General features: G+C 52.7%; 8 protein-coding genes across 8 annotated transcripts; 2 read left to right on the plus strand and 6 right to left on the minus strand.

Annotated features, from left to right (window-relative positions):
* Positions 1–1,174: 1,174 nt before the first annotated feature.
* Positions 1,175–1,866, minus strand: CPAR01_06072 (uncharacterized protein; the record flags this gene model as incomplete). The annotated part of the gene is made up of 2 exons (XM_060490346.1): positions 1,175–1,620; positions 1,815–1,866. Coding segments are annotated over 2 exons (498 nt in total), but the record flags the coding sequence as incomplete, so codon positions are not given.
* A 2,827-nt stretch (positions 1,867–4,693) lies between these two features.
* Positions 4,694–5,027, minus strand: CPAR01_06073 (uncharacterized protein; the record flags this gene model as incomplete). The annotated part of the gene is made up of 2 exons (XM_060490347.1): positions 4,694–4,949; positions 5,020–5,027. 2 exons carry the CDS (start codon positions 5,025–5,027, stop codon positions 4,694–4,696), a joined length of 264 nt encoding a protein of 87 aa, XP_060351813.1.
* Positions 5,028–6,273: 1,246 nt separating this feature from the next.
* On the minus strand, positions 6,274–6,492 carry CPAR01_06074 (uncharacterized protein; the record flags this gene model as incomplete). Its single annotated transcript, XM_060490348.1, has 1 exon — positions 6,274–6,492. The coding sequence occupies one exon, from the start codon at positions 6,490–6,492 to the stop codon at positions 6,274–6,276; it is 219 nt and encodes a 72-aa protein (XP_060351814.1).
* Positions 6,493–6,884: 392 nt separating this feature from the next.
* Positions 6,885–7,223, minus strand: CPAR01_06075 (uncharacterized protein; the record flags this gene model as incomplete). The annotated part of the gene is made up of 1 exon (XM_060490349.1): positions 6,885–7,223. One exon carries the CDS (start codon positions 7,221–7,223, stop codon positions 6,885–6,887), a length of 339 nt encoding a protein of 112 aa, XP_060351815.1.
* Positions 7,224–7,711: 488 nt separating this feature from the next.
* On the plus strand, positions 7,712–8,017 carry CPAR01_06076 (uncharacterized protein; the record flags this gene model as incomplete). The annotated part of the gene is made up of 1 exon (XM_060490350.1): positions 7,712–8,017. The coding sequence occupies one exon, from the start codon at positions 7,712–7,714 to the stop codon at positions 8,015–8,017; it is 306 nt and encodes a 101-aa protein (XP_060351816.1).
* A 1,838-nt stretch (positions 8,018–9,855) lies between these two features.
* Positions 9,856–11,384, plus strand: CPAR01_06077 (uncharacterized protein; the record flags this gene model as incomplete). The annotated part of the gene is made up of 2 exons (XM_060490351.1): positions 9,856–10,873; positions 10,942–11,384. 2 exons carry the CDS (start codon positions 9,856–9,858, stop codon positions 11,382–11,384), a joined length of 1,461 nt encoding a protein of 486 aa, XP_060351817.1.
* A 6,224-nt stretch (positions 11,385–17,608) lies between these two features.
* On the minus strand, positions 17,609–18,329 carry CPAR01_06078 (uncharacterized protein; the record flags this gene model as incomplete). The annotated part of the gene is made up of 3 exons (XM_060490352.1): positions 17,609–18,076; positions 18,130–18,255; positions 18,300–18,329. The coding sequence occupies 3 exons, from the start codon at positions 18,327–18,329 to the stop codon at positions 17,609–17,611; spliced, it is 624 nt and encodes a 207-aa protein (XP_060351818.1).
* A 1,848-nt stretch (positions 18,330–20,177) lies between these two features.
* On the minus strand, positions 20,178–23,109 carry CPAR01_06079 (TBC domain-containing protein; the record flags this gene model as incomplete). The annotated part of the gene is made up of 2 exons (XM_060490353.1): positions 20,178–20,525; positions 20,578–23,109. 2 exons carry the CDS (start codon positions 23,107–23,109, stop codon positions 20,178–20,180), a joined length of 2,880 nt encoding a protein of 959 aa, XP_060351819.1.
* Positions 23,110–24,808: the final 1,699 nt, after the last annotated feature.

Genomic DNA, 24,808 nt, shown 5'->3' on the forward strand with positions numbered 1-24,808 from the left:
GGACGGTCAACAGATCTTTTTAGGCATATAGGACAGTTGCGCAAGCTCCAATAAGCCGGAGGAGCGGGACTTTGGCGCGTAGCGATGCCACTCCTGTGTCGAGTCGAGACTCGAACGGTGTGGGTGTCAGTGTCGTAGTGTTGCTCGTGGGGCTGGGTGAGGTTTGTTCACCGTCCCCGTCTCGTCCTCCCTAGCCCATCGATCGCGTTCCGCCGATAACCCGGCCCCTTCCCATTCTCCTACGCAGATCTTTAGGGCAAGCTTCGTGGAGGATCAGCGTTGCAAAAGCACGAGCATGATGCGTCGCGGAACGCATGCGAAGCACATGCTTGCCACACTTGTCTGGTCCAAACTTTGACGATCGTGCCTTTTTTCTGCCAAGTGTGCCGAGCTAGCTTGGATATTAGCTGTGTTGAGCTGGCCACCATTGGAGCTGATTCATCGTAGAAAAGGCCTATTCGGTAGTACCACACCGACTTCGAGGTACTGAAATCGCTAGAAAAGACGAAGCATACGCCAGGCCAGTCTTGATGGCGGGAGTCGTGCTGAATCGAACCCCTGCCTGGACCTGACCAGCTACGTCGGACCGTCTTCACAACTTTCTGGACAATACTTTCGGCTAGACGAAGCCAATCAAATTGTTGGCTGCAGCTGAGGAATGCGCTACAGTTCGTGCGCGTCGACACAGAGTGCAGAGGATCTTTTCTGCGCTGCGAATCGTCACATGCCGACTTAAATGCTTGGCTTGACCAGCAGAACTTGCGCCTGCTGTAGCGGGTACACAATTTACTCCGCAGTTCTCTCCGGAAGTCCGCGAATCCAAGGTTATTGCAGTCAGTCTGTAACTGGGTTTCTGGGTGGTGATAACTGAGCTAGCCGCTTGGATAGCGCTGGTTAATGGCTCCTTCGGTTCGGTTGAAGGAGAGGATCTAGAGCCTTTGCGTGCCTACTCGAGAGCCTGTCATGTCAGGCTGTCGATGCACAGCATGGTAGATTTCGCTATGAGTCTTCCACAGCTGAGGAGAAGAGCCCCCAGAGTGCCAACGCCCTCGCCGCCGGCATCTTAGATGGGTGAGGTGAAACCGCCACCAAATTGGACAGTGGAAGGCTGAGGATGTGTGGGTGTGTCAAGCGCTGGCTTGGCGGGGTCTGACGGGTCCCAGGGCTGACGGCATTAGGGGAGATTGTGATTTGGAGATTCTTGCAGCGGGCGGGTGAATTGAACGGTCAGGGACGTGGCGTTGTCCGGCCTTGGGGATGGGGGGCAACGGCCATGCCTCGGTGTTCCGTCGTAGAAGAAGCAGAAGTGCAGGACCACCGCCCAAATCCCGGATAAGGTTGACAGACCATCCTGCGAGAGCCACGATGCCTTTTTTGGCGGTATTGCGAATGCGCCATCGAAGACTGGGCTTTGTCGTGACCGGAATAGGCGAGAAGATGGATCTCCGAGTACTGGTGGCAAGGTAGCGGCGGGCGTAGAGTGCACCTCAGTGCAAATATTGCGAAACTGGGCTGTCGATAGTTGGGGCCAAGCTGCTGGATCGAGCCACAAGCCCAAAGTTGAAGTCAAGTCCCCCAGAGCCGCATGATTAGTGTTGAGATGCGTGGCGTTGCCCGAAGCTTGTCATGCACGTCCTGAAGAGCTTCAGTCTGGCCTGGGTCTTTGACAATAGAAAGAAGAAGTATCCGTAGGCTGTAGGCCATGGCAAGGCGGCACTTGTCCGTCACGTCGTCCGAGGCCATTTACAGCAATGGACATGGTTTGTGGGCGTTGACGGTGTTCGTCCGAGCAGCATGGATCAAGAGATGCATACGTCCGTAAAAGACAGTGGCCTTGGGAACAAAGATGGCGGTCTGGTTGGTAGTGGGCAGATGCTTTACAGGTTGGGCGCCTTGTGCCCATCAGCGGCAATTGATGACTGTTGTGACTGCTTCACGCGCAGAATCGAGCGTTATGTTTATTCTCATGTTATCTTCCGTTTTTCGCGCATCCTCCTTCCTTTTTTCGCTCCTACCTACATTGTGGTGGTGGTGGTGGTGGTAACAGGTACTCCGTACATAACAAGTGGTGGTAGGTGGTCACTGGTGACTGCAGCAGTGCAAGTGCAAGTGCGGGCAGTTGTGGTCAACGTAGATGAAAAGGAAGGCCCCTGTTTCCTCGTCACCGTGTTTCAGATTAACAGTCATGGCAGGGGTTTACCTGCCTTGTAGCTCCGCACCTTCTTAGCTACCCAATGTCTTTCCTTGGGAGCTCATTCCGACTGGGTGGGCGAGCAGGGGTGTAGCTTCCAGGAAACGTCGTGGTTGTGAAGAAGGAGCAGGCACGCGGGATATATCCACACCTGCCCCCCTGTTATCACACCCTCGCGAGGATACGTACTGCACAGTCATGCAGATTGGTCTCCATTGCTATCCGAAAGGAGACTAGAGCCAATCGAGAGACGGAACCGCTCCTGCCACAAACTTCTCAGAGGGGAAAGTGCCGTCCTTGTTGATTGGTCGACATCCGATGGAAGGCGATCTGGGATCGTCCGGGCGCCATCGCATTTACAAGTGCAAAAGAGATTTGCTGGGTCCAAAGTCGAGAATCTGGATTCCAGATTCCGGTCTAGCCCAGTCCCCTAGTCCAAATACACCAACACAGAAAGGATTAGCACCACCAGAATGAAATGGCAGCACAACCACCACCACTTAACGAACGACGACTCTACTTTTGTTCAAGAGAGTATCCGTAGTACACTCTTGATATGTTTCTTGTCTGCTTTCAGCCGCTGCACATCGCTACTCAAAAGTCAGTATCTGGTCATCAACTCGAGTCCAGCACAACGGCGTAACGCACATGGCGAGAACGCGGCCATTCATTCACAGTGCAACGTGAAATGCTATTTTTACGGCAATGGTAGCCAGCCACAGTCGAACGAGCTGTTCCGCACAACTAAGCATCAGCCATGGCGTACAGAGTAACAGAGCACCGCGTGCTCCTAAACGTACGAATGCTCCGAAACTTGGCCGCCACCACCTTCCTCCATGTTGCGTAACGAGATACCCCAGAAGAGAGTTCACATCCTATTCTGGCAACTACGCCGCTGTTGGCTGGAAGAAGCATCCAATCACAAGACTGCAACTCTTTCGCCTCTGGAGTATAAACTCGATGTGTTGAGTTGAAGCAGCATGCCAAATTAGCCTGGAAATCCGAGATGGGCCTGTCGGCGTGACCTCTTGGGGGATCCTAGTCGACAAATCCACTTGCGACTGACAGGACGAGAAGCCTGACAGGTAGCAGTAGCCTTCCAAGAGTTTCTCGATGAAAAGATTACATCGCTCAAGCCTAAGTGTCGTTTCCGGGGACGAGTGCTCGCGCGTTTGAGCGGCAGTGCCAGAAGTCAAATTCCTCCTCACCTAATACAGTTTCGAGGACGGGGAGAATCATGCTGTTGATCTTTCTCGGCCGTCAATGTAGCACTACCGCAGCACATATTTGATCAGTCGTGAGATATCATCTCGCTGCCTAGCCGGACTTTCCCCGATCACCATACGTTGGCCGTTGCGCAACACAGGTTGATAACTTCGGCTTCATCTGCGCACAGTCGCCATTGTGGACCGCGCTCAGAACGCATGCAACCTCCTCTCGGTTCTCGATGCATTCGACCACCATTCCTTTTCCAGCCAGTCCCCTGTCGGAGCCGAACCAGCGTCAAAAACTAATTAGCAACGACTATCCGTACATATATGCGTCTTCTGCCTCCTTTGGCTGTAGACAATGTGATGGCGGACATGACCTGACCACCCGGTCCCGCCTCTCAGAGCCATGTAGCAAGATGCGCCTGACTGAATCAAGGCAATGCTGCGCAGAGATGGTGGAGGAGACGCTTCCTTGCCTGCCGTAGACTACCGAGGATGAGACGAGCGCCGGCGGGCGGCAGACGAGACAAGAACTTGCATCGAACAGCTGCGGCCACTTAGCCCAGACGCCGTTGGACCAGGCAGGCTTCCCGCCACCACTAAGCTATCCCATGGATGACGGAGAGAATCTTTCGGTGTTGGGATCTCTCCTTGACACCTTGTCCCGTAGAGTTAGAGCCTGGCTCTCTGAATCAACATCCATCGATAGGTTCTCAAGCAACACGCGACCCAGAGGCGCTACGGAAGCGCCCACTGAAAGACATGGTTTCTCGATTTCTACATCGGGTCTCGCCTATGTCTCGACTATATTCCCGTCCATCAGCCACACCGCTGGTATCTGGAGTGATTGCACTGCCAGATTGCCTAAGTGAGAGGACTCAACAACACCAGATGGCTTGCTCGCTGGACTCTATCTCTACACATAGCTTGAGTCCGAAGTTATGTGGCGGACTGCGCCTTCTCTGGTTACCATTGTCACACGGCTAACCGAACTAAATGATCTACCGTGCGCGGACATTGCCGTGCCTTCGAATGCCAACAAACATTGACATTGGATAATCTCCATGATGATCTCATAAGCTTACGGTACAGAGTGCCTGGTATTCTATTCAGCTGACAGGTTGTTGGATGTCAACGTCAGACTAACATCTCGCTCAATGCTGATTTCAAAAGCAATATACTCATCACCTTCAAGATAATGGAGCTATGAGAAGTAGGCGTAGATAGCAGAGAACGTTTTCCATCTGAAGGCATCTTGAGATACACAAATCTTCTTGACTTGGGCACTACTCTACATTCCAAAATCTACAAGGCAGTTTTTCGCGGTTTCGTCCCAATGTACTTGCCTGCCAACATTCGCAGCAAGGTAAGGCAAAGGTAAAGAAGGTAAGCTACCTAGGGGAGAGATGGCGCACAGGCGTAGGTACGTACCGACGTAACGTGTCCAGGTATCTCCCGAGCATCCAGAATCCTTCGGACGCACACGCCGCCCGCCCCTTGAGAGCTCGGTACGTCCTCGCCAATTACGTACCTCACTGAGGCGTCTACTGCAGTAAGGCACCTTGTCCCGTTTTCTTTCTGCCAACTACCTACGAACACCCACTCCCATCTTCTTTCGTTCCCATGGCCTCGCCCTCGGTGGCCTCCTCTCATACCAGCAACGACAGCCCGTTTTTTAATACCTCGTCAAACCAAAGAAATCCACACACACCCCTTATGGCACCTTCACACCCTCTTCTCCAGCTCTCCGCTGATTCTTGAACCATCAACTGTGGCTGGCCTCTTTTGAATCCCCCTTTGACTACGGACAGCCAACCCCACTCCAACCTGTTGCGCTGGTGCTGCTGCAGGGCTCGAGTCTGTTCACTGAAGGCTACAGTAACAAAACCTCATTGTTTCTCTTGGGCCAGAAACTTTGCTGCTACGGTCAAGGATGATGATGACATGAGGCAGACGCGGGAAGGCAAGTGTTGGAAGTAGGAGCTCCGCGCTGAACTCAAGACCTAAATCCTGGGCTCGGCATCCCATCCATCGCTCAATTCACTTTCAGCAGTCAAGGTGCGTATATCCCTACCTTACGTATCACCTAGTCCCATAATCAGTAGATGAGGTCTGTGAGCTGCTGCTGAATGAAGACAAAAAGAAGCTTAGTCAATACTACACATCATCAGCGAAACCACGAAAAGCTTTATGATTCCTCGACGAGGGGGCTTTCATGTTCGAACACGCACCAGCAAACCCCCAGACGAGACAGGAGGGGGCTGGACAAAACATCAGCGCGGCCAGGAGATGTATCCTTGTTCTTGTCTGCTTCAGCACGAGACCGCATCGCGTCCCATTCGCGTCTGCAGCGAAAGCGTCCAATCAGTATCTCTGGACTGAGAGCTTTGTGAGCGAACTCACTCGAACTCGCTTTCTCAGCTGACCTGCGGCCACAACCCGCTCCATCTCGTTAGTGTAAGTATCGAGCTTGAGAACACAAAAGTGAGAAACCAAGGTGCAGAGTCTAGCTGAAGCCTCGAGTAAGGTACGGCCCAGGCCAAAAACGGTTGATATCAAGCTTTGGGGAAGTGTAGGTATTGTCCCCGAGTTTCCTGATATCGACCTCGTTGTATCTCTCTGTCAACCTTCCCCGCGCTTTGGCAGCTTCTCCTCTTTCTTTCCTTCTGTCATATGGGTGATGGTGTCGTCAACTCATCATCAGGATCGACCCTGCGCCTCTGGTCGAACTCTGCTCACACACTTCTGCATCTGTCTGCTGCCTCCAAGATGCGTACCAGGTTATCCCTGTTGGCGACGGATGTTGAACTGCATTCAAACAGAACACGGCGGCACTCGCACGCGTACACGGTTTCCCGACGACGACACCCCTCAATCACCTACCCACTTTGGGAAGCTAGGCGAAGCTACAATGCTTACCCACCGACGGCAGCTCCTGGCGGAGTCTCTATACATAATCAGGTCACAAAGCTGCATGCCAAGCACGAGGGCGCGGAGAATTATCATAGGACCAGGGGACAAAGATGACTGTGTGCGATGCAAGCCAGAAACACATTGCGCAGTCAGAAGAGGGAATTGCAGCAGCCTCATCGGCGGTGGCAGCGTCAACACTCAGCAAATGGACGACAATATCAAGGCCAAGGTCCGAAAATCTCATGTCCCGGCTTGTCCTGCCCTACGCTCACTCGAGCCGGCTTGCCAGCCCCCCCCCCCCCTTGGTGGCCATACGCAGCGCTGCTCATGCATTGTCTTGCGTGTCGTGCGCATCCTGTCAGTGAGGGTGGCTTGCGCCTTGCCACCGGATACTGGTCTCCTCTTGTTCTCGTCTCGCTTCGACGATACCGCAGTCCAACCCCCGCTCTTGCTCTTTAGCTCGTATTAGAGCCTAGTACGGATACTGTAGGTATGCGGTTACGGTTTATTTTTTTCCATCTATTTCTTTTGGATACACAAGCCGTAGGTGTTGGGTCACGGTACAGCCTCTAGAGCTGTGGTAATGATTGGGTTAAAACTTCTACTTGTAGCTGACAGTAACACGAAGCCGATACTGGCGCAGGAAGTACTGATACAAAACACCAGCTCAAGGTTGACTGGGAATAGGTGCTGGCCGATTGAAAGATGTCGGGATCCTCGACAATGGTGACTCCAAGCCAAACCACCATGCAGCCTTTTCTGGTTCTGGGAGAGGGATCGGTAGATTTTCTTACATCACTTCTCGCCCCCAACTTCCGATTTCCAACTGTCTTTGCTGCAGCATCCATCATCCGGCATCCTGGCCTTCTAGCATCTAGCATCCACAGACAGCACACCCACATCCACATCCCACATCCCTCGTTCCTCATTCCTCATTCCTCGTTCGCCTCTGCCGTCAGTTCATCTTGAAGTCTGATTCTACGCCAGTGTGGGATTTCCCCATCTTGGCCCAATGCTGACTAGCCGCCTTCGCCACAGTTCCCGGGTTTGCACCCCCCTCATATCCCCATCACCACCCCCCTTTGGCCCTTGCCGGGGTTCTGGGAGTGGGAGGAGTCCCTGTGGGTGTGGGCGTGCAAGCACACCCTCGCGCCACTTGATCTGTGGGTTGGGACCGCGGACTGGACTGGGCTGGGCTTGGACACAAACAACGCGCACCCCCCTGTGCTCATCCCCCTCCATGTGTCATCTCTTCTGATACGCGCTGGTTGTAAATGAAATAAACCAGGCTCACTGTCATTCTCCACCACGGGCAACGCACCTTGACCACCATCCATTCCGCACCGAGCCTTATCCTGAACTATCCGTAAACGGCCGGGCCATCTCCTAGACTCGTATGCCTCTCTCTGTCCTTTGCTTTCCCCTACTATCCGCACTTATCACTTTGTGGGTGGTGCTTGCGATTCAAATTTGCCAGGAGAGTTGGAGACTTCCTGGGTGTCTCCTGAGTATCCGTAGGAACTCTACGGCCTTGGATGGACCTGGGCATCTATACTATGATTCCTGCACGCCTCGTCGAATCAGCTGGGCCTTGCTGGAGTGGTTCATCTCCTTTCCCGCGTCTCCATCCAGCATCTGCATCTGCATCAGTATCCGCACCTGCAACCCCCGGCCGGGGTTCCTTGGGAAAGGGAAATGGTGAAATAACGAAAGAGGGAGACAGACACGCGCACACACGCAGGACTACACTACTAATATGTAGTGTACTCTGTTGAGAGGAGGAACCTACACCACACACACACACACACATACATACATTGCAGATTTCCATATCCAGGCACTTGCACATTGTACTTTTACAGGACACACCCCCGTCACTCTTCCCGCTCGTGGGCCCGCGGATTCCCAAAGAACAGAAGCCGTTCAATGCCTGCCTGCCTGCCCCCTCCATGACCATGACCATGACCATGATCCATCCTCATCCTCCCAGAAACCACATATTACAATACCCACAGTTACGCCCTGGCTCTCGTTACTACTCCAGCAATGCATCGGCACATCGTCAGCACCTGGCGCTTTGATTCATACCATATCCTTCTGTGGAGGTTTCGAGGCTCCGGAGATCTACAGTACAGGTCAAAAGGGAGGGACGTTGGGGGTCAGTGTCACTTTCAAGTTCTGGCTTAGTCTAGACTGTGATCCCGCCTCGAGTACGGATACTCCCTGTATCCGTACTTCGATCCCACGATGCGAGTTGTCCGTCCATCAGCCTTGCTTGCTGTGCCAACCCAGAACAGCACTCTCAGCCCTTCCCAATCTTGCCTTACGTGGTCGGCACTAAATACGTCTTCATGTCTAAATGAGGCTGGGCCCGTTCGTGGAGCTGGGTCCATCACCGTACGCCCCGCCCTTGGTCTGTACTACGAATCCCGATATGGATGGAGACAGTACAGGATTGTGAGGTAAGGTATCTGAGACTGGGAGAGACGAGGGCGAGGACGATGGATGATGAGCCCTCGCGTGCCATGGTATGTAATACCTCTGCTTTCCTTGACCTGGGCTCGCTTTTCCCTCGCTATCCACTAAGTATTCGTACACACCTATCCGTACAACGGCATCGTTGCTAGCTGGTCTGTTCCTTGCAAGCTGCCGTCCCTTACTAGTCCCAGCTGGGCACGGAGTTGCCTCTCATTCTCTCTCTCGAGGCCCTGGGGCTCGGGTCCAGGTCTGGGTCTAGGTCTCTGGACCTCTGGGTCTCCGGGTCCCTCTCGTCCTTTGGGAAAGGAAAGTGAAGTACTCCGTACCTCAGACTACTACCTATGCGCCTACCTTGCGGGTAGAAGCTGCTGGTGTTGCCGCTTGTGCTGGTGCTGGTGCTGGTGCTGGTGCTGGTGCTGGTGCTGGTGGGTGGGAGTCTGAGAAAAAAATACGTACCCCCCTCTCGGGCGTGAAATGGAAAGAGAGGTGTCCAGGGCAGATGAAGGTAGGTGTGTATGTACATAGTACTCCTCGGTACGGAGTACGGCGTGTGGTGTCTGTGAGGTGGTGTCTGTCCCTTTCCCTTCCCAGTCCAACCCAAGTCTCTTTCCCAACTTGGAGCTGGCCGCCCTTCCAGCTTCGCGCCTGTGAAAAAGGTTATTTCCACCACCTGCACCCCCCATACCTTCATTTGTTCTTTCCTACCTTTTACCTCACCTCTCGCCTCGGGTTTTTTCTTCAACCTTTCTTCACCTGTCTTCCTTCCACCCATCTTCATCTTGACTGGCCAGCCAGCAGCTTTTTTCCTCACTTTTCCACTTCTTGACCTTCCTTCAAACTCCCCTTTGTCTCAATTTCTTCTCCGACTGCTCGCTGCCTTCTTCTTCACCAGCAGCTTGAGCTTCAGCTTCACTTTCTTGACTCGACACGATTCCATACACAACAACCCGAGGAAACAAAACAAAAAAACACACATCAACCCCCAGAAACAAAATCAGCCACCCATGTTGTCTGATTTCAACTTCAACAACTTTTAAAAACACCTGGAGCACATGAGTATACATGACCATGCTCACAGTTAAGCAGCCAACACACTACGGCTACAAGTCCGTCCATGACCTACCTACTCCGCCCTCGACATCCCGACCCTCGCCTCCCTTGGCTTACCAAGACCACCCTTCGCACAAGTTGCTGCCGTCCATTCCCCGTAGTCACAGTCCAGCTGGCCAGCCTATGTCGGCACATCATCGTGGCCTGCCTCCCCCGGCGGCCATGACTTTGCCGCCCCAGCCGCCTCACGCAAGCTCGGCTCCTCCTCCGCCACCTCCGGCGCCCCAATCCATCGGCCAAGCTCATTCCAGCCATGGCCACCTGATGGGTCAGCTGCCCGGACCGCCGCCGCAGTGGCAAGGCGCCGAGGATTCCATGAGGAGCTGGCTGGCAGCAAAGACAGAAGAGGAGCGCAGGAGACAGGAGGAAGAGAAGACGAGGCAAGAGACTCTGCGCCTAGAGCAACGGCGCATCGAGGCCGACATGCTACGAACCTCGTTGAGCGGCGGAATCCCCCCGCCCATCGTTCCTCTCGTCTTTGCCGGAATGGGAGGCGGTGTTCCTCCTGCGGCTTTGGAATGGGCACAGCAATTTCTCGCTCAGCAGGGACAGCCTCAGCACCCCCAGCTGCTGCCGTCCCAAGGTCCTCTTTCTCCTGAGCATCGCCGCGATTCTCAGTCCCAGCCCTACGGTCAATATGCGGGCGTCCCTTCGACGCCGAGCTCCGCCCCCGGACCTCACGGATTCCCAGCCTACCCGGGCTCTCCCCAGCGGGGAAGGGCAACGACTTTGTCCTCGACTGGCTCGGTGTCCCGGCCACTGGGATCTAGTAACCTTCCGAGCCTCAACACGAACGTCCCTCATTCTGGCCCACCAGGCCCGTCGGCACTGCAGAGCCACCAGCACGCAGCAGCGCAGTCTGCGCAGTCTCAACAAGAGGCCCAGCCGAGCCCGTCCATCTACTTTCACCACTGGCACCCGCCGACATCCCAAGCCGGAGGTGGCTCTACTCAGCCTGCGACACCCTCCGGTGCGTCCAGCAAGACCAAACGAAAGAGAGAGTCGCTTTAGGCTAACCTTGGCTGGTGTGGCCGTTAGGGGAGTCTCCTAGGAACAAGCGCAAGGCCACAGGCCCGCAGCCAGCCCCTCCACCGCCAAGTCAACATCAACGCTTGCGGTCCCCTCCTTTCCACGGTGGATCAGCGCTTGAGAACCCCCCGCCGGGGCGAAGACGCGGGCATACACGACAGCGTAGCGATCTTTCGTCGTACCGGCCGACGGGTCGTGGCCGAGGTGAGAGTTTCGGGACGCCTCGAGGCATGTCTCCTCAAGTCGCAAGCTTCAGCACGGCCCCGGAATACGGTAGCGCCAGTTCGGTTTCTGCTCAGCAACAGCAACAGCAGCAAGCACCAAGGAGTGTTGGTGGACATTCGGTATCATCCTTGTTGTCCGAAGAGCCATCGCACGCAGCTCAGTACGGGCCGACGCCAACGGAAGCTTATCAAGCGCAGGGCGAGGAGCGACGACGATCGCCGTTGTGAGGGGTGAACGGACGAGACGGACGCGTGGGGTCGCAGGATCAGCAGCCATGCGACAGGCAGCACTGATTGAAATTTGGCTCGGGCCAATTTTACGACTTGTTTCAGCCATACCATCACGGCGAAATTTCGCGAAACGAGATGCATGAGTACGACATTTTCTTCCGAATTTTTCGCTTCTATTGGATTCATTCCGCCACGTTATTTTTCGGCCTTTCCAACCCTCATGGCTGGAAACAGCGCGGGGGGCGGGAAAAGCCGACACAGCATTCGACGGCGGCTTCAGATTGCCGTCGATGACTTCGATTTCACAGAGAGAGAGGCATGGATTTCTCCTCAAAGCTTGACGCCTTTCCAGAAGATCTGGAACCGGAGGCGCGCATTCTTCACTTCTTCAAAAGGCATGCACGGGTCACGGCACTTCTTCATTTCTTTCGATTCTTTCTTCTTCTTTTAGGCGGGCGGGTACATCCATAGCCGACGAGCCTCGGGTTTTATATGGATTCAATTTTTCTGCTTCTCTTTCTTCCCACACCTGGTGTTTTGATGTGTATGGTACTGTCAACACTGCATTTTTTTTGTTTGGGTGTACCTATAGCTGTCGGGTGTGGTGAAATCATCAACGGCCGGCCAAAATCCACCTGCGAGGTGAGACACATCAAGGGGGTTTGGTGAGAGCATTAAGACTCAGGTTGGAGTTATTTCATTTTTCGACTTCTCGATTTGGACAAGTTTTTCTCGAAATGGAAGGGTGGACTTTGGCAATATCTTCACTCTTGTTGGCTTCTTGAAATCTAGGGCTGGCTTCTTTTGGGCAATCTTACATGTATCATGATACCCTGCAGAAAAGACAAAAAACAAGACAAGACGCATTTTTGCAGAGACGGACAGACGTGTTTCAACCCCTTGGAGATTGATACCTTATCTCGCTTGTTTGATTATTGCGCGTTGGGGGTGTGGGAAGCCCGGAGGGGTGATTTGGGTAGGGGGCCGGGAACCAGGGTAATTAGATGACGCCCTGCACCGAGTTATCCTAGGTATTACCCCTCTTCTCTTCTCTCACTCTCTCGCCATTTCGTGGCTTGACCCCCCTTGCCGGCCGGAAATGGCCAAAGGCCAGGACAATGATGAAGGAAGATTGAGAAAGTGTGATGAAAAGTCACTCACCAGCTTCGGACGTTGCATTACCTACCTAAGCACCTGGGCCACTAGGCACTGGGTCGACATGGCGCGCGACCAAACTTCATCACTTGAGTGGGAGTGTGCTGCACTAACGCTGAGAAGGGATGACGATGGTATAGTAAAGCTGGATTAAGCTCGGGGCGGGAGATTAGCATCCCCTCCGCGATGGAGATGAGGAGTGGAGAATCTTGGCTTCTTTTCGTTTTTTTTTTTCTTTTTTTTTTTTCCTTAGGTGCCCGGGCGTCTGTCTTCTTTTTTTTTCCCTCAGTGGTAATGGGTAATCATGGCCCGCGCTCTTTTTGCATCTCGGTGGGGCCTAGCTGCCGGGCGAGCCCCGTCCGCCGCCGCCCTTCCGCCCGTCGCCCGCCGCCGTGGGTGGCCATGGGCCATTGCCCGTGCCGGGTGCCCGGACCTCGAGGTTGCGTCCGCGTCGGTAATGAGAGTTTCGCTCCCTTTTTTTTTTTTTTTTTTAATCCCACAATGTTGGTTGCGTTGGGGGTGGGTTTTGTGCCTGGCATCCCATCCCGATCTGGTCAAGGTCAAGATGCACACCCGAGGCAAGTCTAAGCCTGTATAGGTGCGGATTTTCCAAGTTCTGTCTGGGCGAACATGTTGTTGGATAATGGGACGATTGGGGATGATTGACGTCTTTTTTTTTTTTTTTTTTGGTTTGGTTTTGTTTTTTTTCTGTATGCGCGGATCGGGTTGGGGACAGTGCGTCTCGAAACCGGGTGACTGGATGAGTATGTGCCACACGGGGGCGCTCAACCGCGTCGTTGGCATTGGTCCAGCCGATTCAGCGTCCGGCTTCTTTGTTGAATCGATGTTTATCCGCACTGACTTCAACTACGGGTAGCTGATATTTTTTTGGGTTATTTAGCTTGCCTGCTCTCAACGTGGAAAAGGCAATGAGGCAACGAAGAGCACCGTTGCCAGGAACGATGCACACGCGGGAAGGTAGCCAGTAATTCAGGATACAAGTGTGTGGCGCTATGCGAGGTACCTAAGGTAGGTATACTTAGGCGGGGCAAGTGACTTTTTACGCAGGACAGGTCCCAATTCTGATTCAACCCGAAACAATGGCAGGTATTCGCTTCCATTCCGTGAGTCCGTCCCGGATGGGGGTAGGTAGCACGGGGGCATGAACCACCAGCATGACAGGTACCTCGAGAGAAAAAAATGGCCCGCCAGCCCTGACTTTGACGCAAGTCTAATTCATTGTCCGTAGCTTCGTTTCGTTTTGTTTTTCTTCATGTCTCTCTACTCTCGACTTGACATGTCAGAGAGATCTCCATTCGTCGAATCGTCACTCCTCCTGGCGGGGAGGAATGTGGGCATTTGTTTTGGATTTCACCGTCAGTGTTCGAGACCATTTTGGGCGTGGGCAACGAACTCACTAGGTTGTGGGCTTGATTTCCTGATTGGGATTCTGACCGGTCCCGGCGGTGCTACCAGGTTTACGAGTGTACGAATGCGTACTGGGGTATGAATGGGGTTGCCCTTTCTTCTGTACGCAGTAAATGGCAATTCCCCGTCTCGCCTGCGGACATCTTCTCTTTTACGCTTGGGATCGACAATGACATTTGCGGTATTGTTTGTTTGTTGAATTTGAGGCAAGGGGGTAACGGAATTTGTACAACAGGTGGGCAGGCATGGGCATGGAAGAGCTGAGAGAGGGGCGTAGCCTCCCAAATGCTTGTTTGTCTGTACCTAATCCGTACAATACCGGTGACTGGGGATGTGTTAATCGTTAGGCGTACGAATACGTGCGTCTGGAAAGGGACGCGTTGGCACAAAGGCGTAATCATGTCAGAACGAAGATGAAGGTCCCGGGATATGGAAATGGGACGGCATGCGAAACCTGCTACTAGTTCATCAAGGAACCCGCGGGCCGTTATCTCTTCGTTTGGGCGTCGTCGAATCAGCTTCGGCTTGGCTTGGCTTGACTTGACTACCTGACCGAAAGTGTATATCTCGGCTATTGCAGGAGAGAAGGGGGCATTCGTACGGATAGCTGAGGTTCGTCTTAATGATCCGCCACATATAGGGCTGCCCTGTGCCGGCCGGTGGTGATGGCGCGGCGCGCACGGATATGGGTTCAAGCGTTGTGGGGGGTGAGGTGTAAGCTACTCAGGCGGGGAGCCTCGGGACGGGGGGGCCGTGTTGAGACCCGAAATCCAGAGCGCCGGCCGGCGTCCGTGGCGTTTTTATTTTTATTTTTTTATGAGTGCTACAGAATTGGACTCATTGCCTGTGCGTTTCGCGCGTCCGTTTTTGTTGGCGCTTAACAGAAGTGAGTTTGCTGCGTTGCGGTCAAAGACGTGAGCAAATTGCTTAGACGGCACATTAGATCCAGTAAGTAGTAGGGAGTAGTCTTTCTAACCTTGATATCGTGGAATCCTGAACTTGGCTAGATGGAATGACTCGATTCAATACTACCCGGCGTGACATCTCAGGCGCTCTTGACTCGGTTTTGTCTGAGTTGCCAGTGAGGTCCGGCGATGCCATAGCGTCAACAATCACGACAGAGTCAATTGCAACGCCTAGGTTGAAGCTCGCCATCTGTTCTCCACGTCCATGCAGCCAGCGTCCTTCACTCCGCCCTTCGATGGTGAAGCCTCTTTCATTGACGCATCATTTGGGGGGCTCGGGAGTCTGGGGGGCCACCATGCAGGGACGATCAACGATCCAGATTGGCAGATACTACCCTCAAAGGCGACCAGCCGCCTCTATCAACCCGGTTCTGGAAAATCATCCGTCGAATGCAACTTTGCAAGTTTTACCGACCTGTCAGGACTCGGGATTGCCCATCCACGAACGGATTGCGGAGTACGGAGTACACGGTACGAGAAACCTGATGTCGGAGCAAGTGGGGTTTCTTCTCCCAACGCTGGAGTCTTGGAAGTTGGAGATGGACTCTTGCTGATCTTTTCCCTTATCGAAACGGGAAGACGCATCTTATCAAGGAAATCAACGACCGAATTCCGGTTTTCTCAACATCATACGATATTACCCCAGTGCCAGGATATTTAAAGTATCCAGCCAGCCATGGAGGCTTGCAAGATCTGAGCACATACCAGCGGACAGATCGGGGAAGCAAGCAAGTGGGAGGCGGAATAGGATGCCGATCCACACACGTGGCCGCCTTCTTATTACCACTGCCATTCTCATTGGCATCGCCATATTCTCTCTGGGGCGCATGCTCTACGGAATATACAGAGAACATGACATGAGAATAGTGGCAGTGGCAGTAGCAGTCACAGAAATTCCAGAAGTAGAGTGGAGATACCGTAGACCGGCAACCTATCTTGTTACCCACTTGGCAAGGCTAGGGGTACACCGTACACAGGAGCGCCTCTTTTGTCCTCGGGGTGAAATTGGTAGGACAGCCGCCACCGAGTTGGGTTTGGATCTTGCTTGGAACTAATCTGCGGACATTTGCGATTTGCACGGAATTCACAGCTGTTCGACTAGATTGCTGCCTCGCCGTCTCGGATATTGAGGTGACATCGTTCACTGGGTATGGCGGTTAGGGGTAGGTAACGACATATCGGCAACCGGAGCAATCGACAGGGTTAGTCTATATGCAAAGTGCCGGAGCATGCCTTGGTAATGAGGATGATCTCAAGACAATGGAGACAATGAATACTTGACTACTTCCAATCTAGTTGAGGTCGTTGCAATTGTTAGCATGATTTAGAGCCACGTGCTCAGTGTAGGTCGTGAAAGACCCTATGAGTATGGATGAAATCTAGCTGATTAGTACATAGCAAATTACGTCGTTCTACTTTATCTGATATTCTCAATGAGATCTCTCATATAGATGTATTAGGGGCGTGCTAGTTTCTCTATAACTCTTTTGAATTATGCTCGTGATCTGTCAGGCCATTATCCTGTTATCCAATACTTCTCAACATTCTCACGCGTCATGGGGAAAGCAGCGTGAACAAGAGGCAACTCTCCAAAGACATCTCGTCCTTTCCAAATCACTCTCTATTGGTGGAGCAGTCGATTCAGACTACCTCGCTCTGGAACTGGTACGAAATAAGGTCATGTAGGTCTAGAGACGTGGCGTGGGCCGTGATCTGTCTGGACTAACAAGCCAGAGTGCCTTGATATGAGCCACATGCTCAACCCAATTCTTGAAGAATTAAATACGGCATTGAACTATAAGCAGTAAGAATGATAAAGCACCTACAAGAAAGCGTGTCTCCCGAGCTTGGGCAAGACTCGTGATGTGTGGCTGCTGTCCTGTTGTGAAAATATAGTCAACTTCGGCATCACCTCCTGTCACATACGACCATACCCATTGGAAAACTCGGGATCCCGTCCGCTCTCCCATAGATAAGCCAATGAGGGCCGGATTAGTAGTTGGGTCGGTGACGACCAGCGAATACCTGGTGTTGTATGTTTTTGATCTCTTTTTGAGGTGTTTTGATGTTTTCGTAGTGGTGGGTGACGATACCGTAACGATGGGAGTCAGGCATTTTGTTTGTGGTGGACCTACAGCTTGTACTAACCTCGAACAGGTACTGCGAGGTATGATCAAGTGTTTGTCGGAGTAGGTTCCTATCAAAGAGAGGAAGAGGAAGAAGGAGGCAAGGTTTTTGGAATCCTTCGTCCTGCGCCTGGATTTGCATGGTGCACTTTATCGTGATGACTAGGGACTGCAGAATGCAGATAGATACAATGGCCAAAGGGTTAAATATGAAAAGGAGTTGTTTTTACCAAGTTCATTCATTAAATCCAGGAACTGTGACCCGGCGTCTTTGTTTCTCGGTTGCTATTCCACGAGGGGGTTTGATAACCATATCTAAATTATCTGTATACTTGCAAACGAAAACTCGATTCTTACGCCGTCTTTGAAACAGAGTAACACGTGAACTATATGCAGGAACAACCATGTTACGAACACATACAAAAGAGTATCCTTGAGCCGGTGCAAGTGTCGTTGCCCTGCGTCGACAACGTGATGAATCCTCTCTGGTGGCTACTGCCAACAGAGTTTTCATAACTATTTCGGCCACCTATTTTCATTAAACTGATCAAGAGCCAAACGATAGCATGACTAACAAGAAGTGTACCAAACTTGGCTGCACATAATCCCCCAATACATCAGCCCGTATCGCCTTGTCATCTGCCCAGTACTCATCCCCATTACCCCTACAATTATTCCTCACACAACACGAGGTATTCTTCCCATCATCCGCATTTGGCGCCGTGATCTTGTATACGCCCCTCTTGGGCTTGGAGCTCCCGCACCCCGACATCTCCCAGTCCTGGACCTCGTACTCGGTATGCGCAAGCGACCACCACACACAGAGCGACTGGTTCTCCGTGCCTTCTTGGTTGCTGCAGGCCTTCGTCACACCTGTGGTGATGGCCTCGGAGACGGCGAAGCCGGCGCTGAAGAAGCCTCGCGGGTCGGCGATAGAGGCGTTCCATTCAATGGTGTAGGTCTCGCTATCCTCCTTTTCGATGCTGCATGGGCCGTCGGTGCACATGTGTGTAGTCTGACACGTTGATTAGAAGCTGGCAGTTTCGAAAGCTTTCAAATTTCACTCACGGTCACTTGCTTGTGTAGGAACTTCTTAGGGTTCCCGTCGCCGTGCTTCAGGTTATGATGTAGGGAATACAAGGAGGGGGCGTGATCTGTCGCCCTTGGAGCTCGGAGGCGACGTTGTTGAGATGGCTGGAGTCGTCAAGGGGAGCCGCTGATGCTGTAGCTGCAAGTACCAGGGCGAGGAAATGGATGTTCTGGAGCATTTTGAAGGTGTAGCGGTTACTTTGATATCTAAGGAGACTTCGTGTTGGGCGTGTGTGCGTATTGTGATCGATAAGGAGAACGAATCTAGAGGGTATCGACTCTGGTTCTTATAGCTCAATTTTGACGCGTTCAAATTGACGATTCTTGAGATCTGTACGATCGATCATCTTTCGTGGCCAGGCTGTCAGCACTACTACGAGATCCAGCTTGGCAAGTTTGTAGATCAAAGCTGACAGTGATTCGGCCTCGTGTCCCGCCTTCCTCGTCGGTTTAGGAAACAGTACGTTACAAGCCGCCTCGATGCCTGTTATGTGAGACCATTTGACACCATAACGCCTAGTTGATGTGAGACTTTGATCTTGAACTGACGGAGGGAAAAAATGGAGATCTAGTCGCGAGAGAATCGAAAGCTGACATTCCAAAGAAATGACTACCGTCTGAACGCATCATAATGTTCCTTTATTGCCGTCAGCTCAAACCATAGCCTGCTTTGTTCATCGTTGATCGTACTGACTTGGCGAACTCCTCAAAAACACGGCCACTATAGGATCTCGAAAGCTCACTGCATCCTTCTGTGTACTTCTAGCCATGGCATCTTGCTAAAGTTCAGCCCCATCCAAGTCATCGCTGCACCTGCAAACGCCACACGATTGTCACACACATTCATCATGATTGATCGTGGCTCGGATCAGTCAGTGTTGGTATACACACCAATGGTGCAATAGCCTCTCATCTGGTACGAAGTCGAATGGTCCGTGTAGTGTAGCGAGCGAGAAAGGATATGGAAGAAGGGGGTAATGGAAGTATCTCAACAATTCCTCCAAGGTGGGTGTATTTGGGCAGGGCTGTTTGTGCGGGCCGTAACAATCTTCGGTATCCGACTGTTCTGCCGATTACTCTCTGCTCAAATAGCTAAGCTCACATGTCTCTAACCTGACTCTTAACTAAGCTGTGATGAAAGGTTCAATATGACATAGCCAGGACCAAACTAACATCGTGAGGGATTACTCAATTCCAAACTCTTCACGTATTTCCAAAAGACAAACGAAAACGAAACATCTGTGCAGTGTCAAAGACCACAGCAAGCTGAGATCTCATGTCCTTCTTTACTCAGAGCGGGCTCGGTATTAACAGCTATACCGGCAAGGAATGGGGGAACTGGCAGACACACGTTAAGATGAAGATTGGACAAGCGCAGACAGCCTGCCGTGATTTATCCCGTCTTTCTTCGGGGAGGCCTCAATTTCGGCTGCATGGGTATTCTTACAGTCACTGCGTCAACACTGGTGGGTATGGTATAATTATCAAGGACGAAGACAAGAAGGCCTAGCGAGGCCTAGAAGGCAGATAGCCAGGTGGGATGAAGCAAAACTTGATCCAGGCTTGACCGTGTCTTCAAAGATGGAAGGCATTTGGCATAGCTAAAGTAGACACTGAGAAGATGTCGGGAGCACCAATTACTTGACTAATACATTATATATTGATTTGATGCTGTATATGAGGTTGGCACCAGGCTATTGTATGGCATAAAGGGTATTTGAAAAACTCGTACTGCGGATCCATTCCTCTCGCATCGCTTTTTTGGTGGCGCTCCCCGCAACCCAAGTTGCTTTCTCCAGCATTTCGTTCGTTTCAAGTGCACAAATGAAATCCCCCGTAACAGCAGATACGAGGTTTGCAGTTCATCCCGGGGTATTGGTCGACGACATGCGTCGAAGTCAACATAACCGACTCCATAAACGCCTTGCACGCATATCCATAAATCGAAGGTCGTGGTGTAAAAACAAAGGAAATGTGGGAACGAGCCGGCCGACCAACGCTCAAGTAGGCGGCAGAAACAAGAGTTTCTACTTCCTCTTCTGTCTGGCCTTCCACTCAGCTCGTGTCACCTTCATCAGGATATCCTCATCTTTGACCGGAATCCAAGAGGTCAAAGCCTTCATTGCGTTCTCAAAGTCTGAGTCAAGAAGAACGTCTCGCAGTGCATGAATCAAAGCCGCGCTGGTAGAGTGCAGAATGTCGATGCCGTTCATGGTGACGGGAGATTCAGGGACTTTGGGGGAGTCTGTGGGGTTTTCTCCAAGAAGTAGGAAGACATCCCAAACGCGGAGCTGAGCCGCGAAAGGGATGGATAAGTTGAATAGTGTTAGGTACCATCGGGTACCGTAGGCTGTAGGATCGATGCAGAGCTCAGTCTAGAAACGGTCAGTCTAACGTCATCGGTTGAAAGGCGCGCGGGTGTCTTACCAGCTTCTTGGCGACGTCCTTGCCATCCAGCCACTTGGTTTGAAAGTCGTTCAAAGCTGCCATCAGGCCGTCAAAGCCAGGACTGTACAGCTTCTCTAGGCCCCGTAGTTGCCACATGCGTACGAGCATGACAAAACACTTCTCTTCGTCAAAGTAGCAGAGCAACGTTGCCGCCAACGAAGCCATGCCTTGAACGTAGCCAGTATTCGGGAAATAAAGCGATAACGCGTGCAAGACTCGGAAGAGCAAGCGCTGACCACCTCGATAGCGCTTCCGGAACATGACGTGCCTGCTGATGGTGCGTGGAACGTCCAGGTCGATTTGCACATCGTCCGGCGAGCCTCTGCACTGAAGGCGATGAAAGTCGGTGATGATGGAATCCTCAGACGGGGAGTCCTTGTGAGCTCTGGCGCTGGTTGCCATGAACGAGTACCAGGCAGATGCTCTCCATCGGTCGGGTATGCCTTTCCACGTCCTGTCGATGAGCTTTTGGTTCTTAACATCGAAATCGAATTCCATGCCTTCGCCGTCTTTCCCCTTCTTGACGATCTTGGCCATTTTACGCCACTTTTCAGACCTCTCCCATTCCTTCTTCTTAATGGCCTCGGAGATTTTCTCTACCTTCTCTTCGTCGCCCAATGAAAGCGAAAGCATTTCTCCAGCCTCGTCCATCCATCGTCGATCGCGATTGTGTAGGAGCAGGTTTCCTGCTTGTCTGATTGCGGATCGGGTCGACCGACGAGACGCAACCGAAGCCTTGGATCCTTGAGTATTGAGCGATCGAGCGGACACCTTCCTACTGGGTCCTCTGGATGGCAAGCCCAACCCAAAGGCATCTCGCTTTGAAAAGACGTGCTTCCTTCTGGGCGCTGACTGCGACGATCTAGGCTCAGCGGGTGTGCCGTTGCTCTTCTCTGGCTTGCGCGGGCTGATGAAGCCATAACGGTCGATGTCGTATCCCTCGAGGTCTTCCCAGTCTTCAAGACCACCGGCCACCTCATACTCGCTGCGTGTTTCGGGTCGTTGGGAATAAGAACTTCCAGATCTTGGAGTTCCCCAAGCGGGAGGCTGGAGTTCGGCGACGCTGCAGACAGGAGACACGTTAGCGTACTGGTCGGGCAACAATCCGGGCAAAAGGAAACCATACGGATCATTTTCGACCTCCTCCGTCGGAGTTTCGGCGGTCGAGTTGAGACGCTCGCCAACATCCGACGGTCGGGCTCCGTCTTCCCACCTGAGGCCTTCGCCGGATTCATAGAGCGATCTCACCTTTCGAGATTCCATCTCCACGTCCGCGGACAAGACGCAGATGCTGGGGGTCGTCATTGTGGCTTGCGAGGCCGACTCTGCAGTCGTCTCTGCCGTCGTTGTGTCAGTCGTGGTCGTCTCTCCCGTCGTTGCTTCGGTTGTAGTTGTGTCGGTGGCGTTCAGGTGGTTCGCGCTGGTCTCAGTGGTGCTGACGGCAGTGGACTGGGGCGGCTCTTCGTATTGAATGTGGAGGATTGGGGCCGATGCAGGGGCATCAGCAGGGGGGGTTGGCGGAGGCGCGTGTGCTTTGTCCGTTTGCGACTGTCCATCCATTGTTCCGTCGGTGGTTTGTGCGGGGAACGCGCGAAGACCACCAAACATGAGACTGCCTCGATTGGAGAAAGACAGAGTTGTTAGGAAGTCATCTTCGAGGAGGTTGTCCGTGGGGATGGACACTGAAATGGGAGAGAAGTAAGAGGCATCCTTGCTCAGGAGTTGGAAGTCTTCGTGGATGTTGACAGGGGAGAAATTAGGCGAGTCATCGGAGGCTGCAAATGAGGACCGCGAATGGGAGATGATTGGCGCCGATGCAGGTGATAGGTCACCCAGACTCTTGTCCCGCAACTCAACGGGAGAATCGACCGATAAGGTGCTGCTAATACTCCCAGATTTCTTTCTTTCCGCAAGCGCAATTTCGACCTGCACATTTTGATAATGATCCATGCTGTCGACCTCTTTGCCGATGCAAGGCGTGGACCAACGACCAGAGATTCGTTTGCTCAGAAGCAATTCATCGACGGAAGTACTTTCGCAAACCGAAGGTGTCACAGGTTGTTCCGTTTGTTGCACAACAATCGTGTCGGCCTCCAGAGCAGCAATCTTGGCGCATGCACGGCTCTCTTCGTCCTCGCAGTCCTCCTCTGCAATAGTCGCTGAAGACGATGCAGTAGGTGCCAGCCCTGAATCTCTCTTCCAATCGTTTACCGTAGTATTGCGGGCCGCAGCGCGGGAACGAAACGCAGGATGCTGGTCGATGGCGGGCGGAGGAGCAACAACGACGGGGCTGGAAGGCGGACTTGAGAAGGTCGATGATGATGCAGAAGTGGAAGTTCGGCGGGTTGAACAGGAGTGAGATCTTTGGGGAATTCGTGTAAGAATAGGGATGGGAGGCTCTGCCTGGACCGTCTTCTCGTAGCGAAGGGCAATGAGGCTAGCATCGTCCTTGAAAGGTACGAGCGTAGGCCGGGACTTCAAGCGCATACTGGCGAATCTTTGGGGTGCCATAGCGTGATATTTCAGGGTGCTCCGGCCGGGGCGTGTGTGGGTGTAGCTTGGGACCGATCAGACCGTGCTCAACTGCTCATTAGCAGGCCGAGCCGCGATGTCTAGATGCCGGCGTCGAACTGAAGCAAGATGGAGTGGAAAGGCGGCCAAGGCGGGTGTGGTGACGATATAAGTGGAGGGTGAGTGGCTCACCGTCGAGCGCGCTGAGGGCCGTAAGCTTGGGATTCAGGTGTGCCAAATTAAGACCTGGGGACTAGATGGGCGCTAGCTTGATTGGGCAAACAAGATGAAGAGCCCGAGGTGAGGAATGAGGGCGGGATGCAATGCAATTCCAACAACAACCCAAGAGAAGGTTGTTTGAGGCAAATGCAGCAGGACCGTGACGTATTCGTACACGTGCGGCGATAGGCGAGGGATGGATGTGTATTCGTAGGAGCAAGCGGGATATGAGGTCGGCGATGACAAGGACGACGCTCGCGAGTTTGGTGTGGTTCTCTGCTGGCGTCGTGTAAGTCAAGTCACTTGAGCGAGTCTGCGTCTGTGCTAGATAGCAAATGACCAGCAAATCCAAGGTAAGACTGAGCAAGAAACAGGTGTTAAAATACTTTCTAATACTACGCCAGAGGTGGAGGAATGCTTGGTAGGGAGGATTGGCTACCTTTATGAGGTGAGTGAGGTCGGTTTGTTGAGATCCGTTGGGTGACGGGAAAGAGTCTCGTCGCGGGGTTTTTGGAGTCAAGCGGGTGCTCAAAGGCGTGTGGTCTATCGGAGGTGCGTCTTGGGAGGATGAATAAACGCCAAGGTAGGTGCAGGCAGGAAAGTTTCTTGAAGCTGAAGAAGGATACGTGAGGCAGTGTGGACATGAAGTGGTGAATGTGCAAAATTCAAGGTCCGGACTCGAGATAGCTGAGAAGGAGGAGGGTATGAATAACTAAGCTGGGGAAAAAGAGAGACAGCAGGGCATCCTTTCTTTTCTCTTCTTTCTTCCACAATTGCTTCCCCCCGTACCAACGTGCCCCCTCTATTTCCTACACACCCAGCCGTCTTTGCCGCGTTCGTCAGATTGAACAGAAAACGGCATGAGTAACAGGCTCATGACCATCGTCTCTCCAGCCCAGCAGGGTCGGGTTGCAAATGCAGGAAGCGGTGGCAGCGGCGGTGGCAGCAATACATCGCGGTAGTGGCCCGGCACCAGGACCACATTGGAAGTTCAAGTCCACAACACGTTGGAGGCGGTCGGGGGTGGGGAATGCGCTCCTAGCGAGAACAGGGCTTCTCTGTCTCAAGGCACGTAGGTACGTACTCCCAAGTACATTCCTGGAATCGGAATGGTTGGCAACTTGGCAAGTACCTTATCCACTGGGTCTCTATATGCTGGCAGCTTTTCGTCCCAGAAGGGCGATTGTCCCACCATAACACAGTATTTAATTGGACAGACAGAAGCCCTGGGCTGGGCCAGCCCGAGTGGACCCCCCCCCCCCCGGTTTCAACATTTGGCAAGTGGGTGTTGTCGTCTGAACTTGTGAGGAAGGGCCGTCCATCGTCCTTGAACCTCCAGGCACAAATTGTTTGCCAGTTGTAACCATGGCCTGGGGACGGAATTGGCAGTAAAGTGCAATGTAGCCGGGTACAAAACTCACTTCATGTGGATGTGCGCATGAGAAACACACAATACTCGCACAAAAGAAATAACGAAGAC

The sequence above is a fragment of the Colletotrichum paranaense genome (assembly GCF_030867605.1).
Source record: "Colletotrichum paranaense strain IMI 384185 chromosome Unknown Scaffold_4.1, whole genome shotgun sequence".
Lineage (NCBI taxonomy): Eukaryota > Fungi > Ascomycota > Sordariomycetes > Glomerellales > Glomerellaceae > Colletotrichum > Colletotrichum paranaense.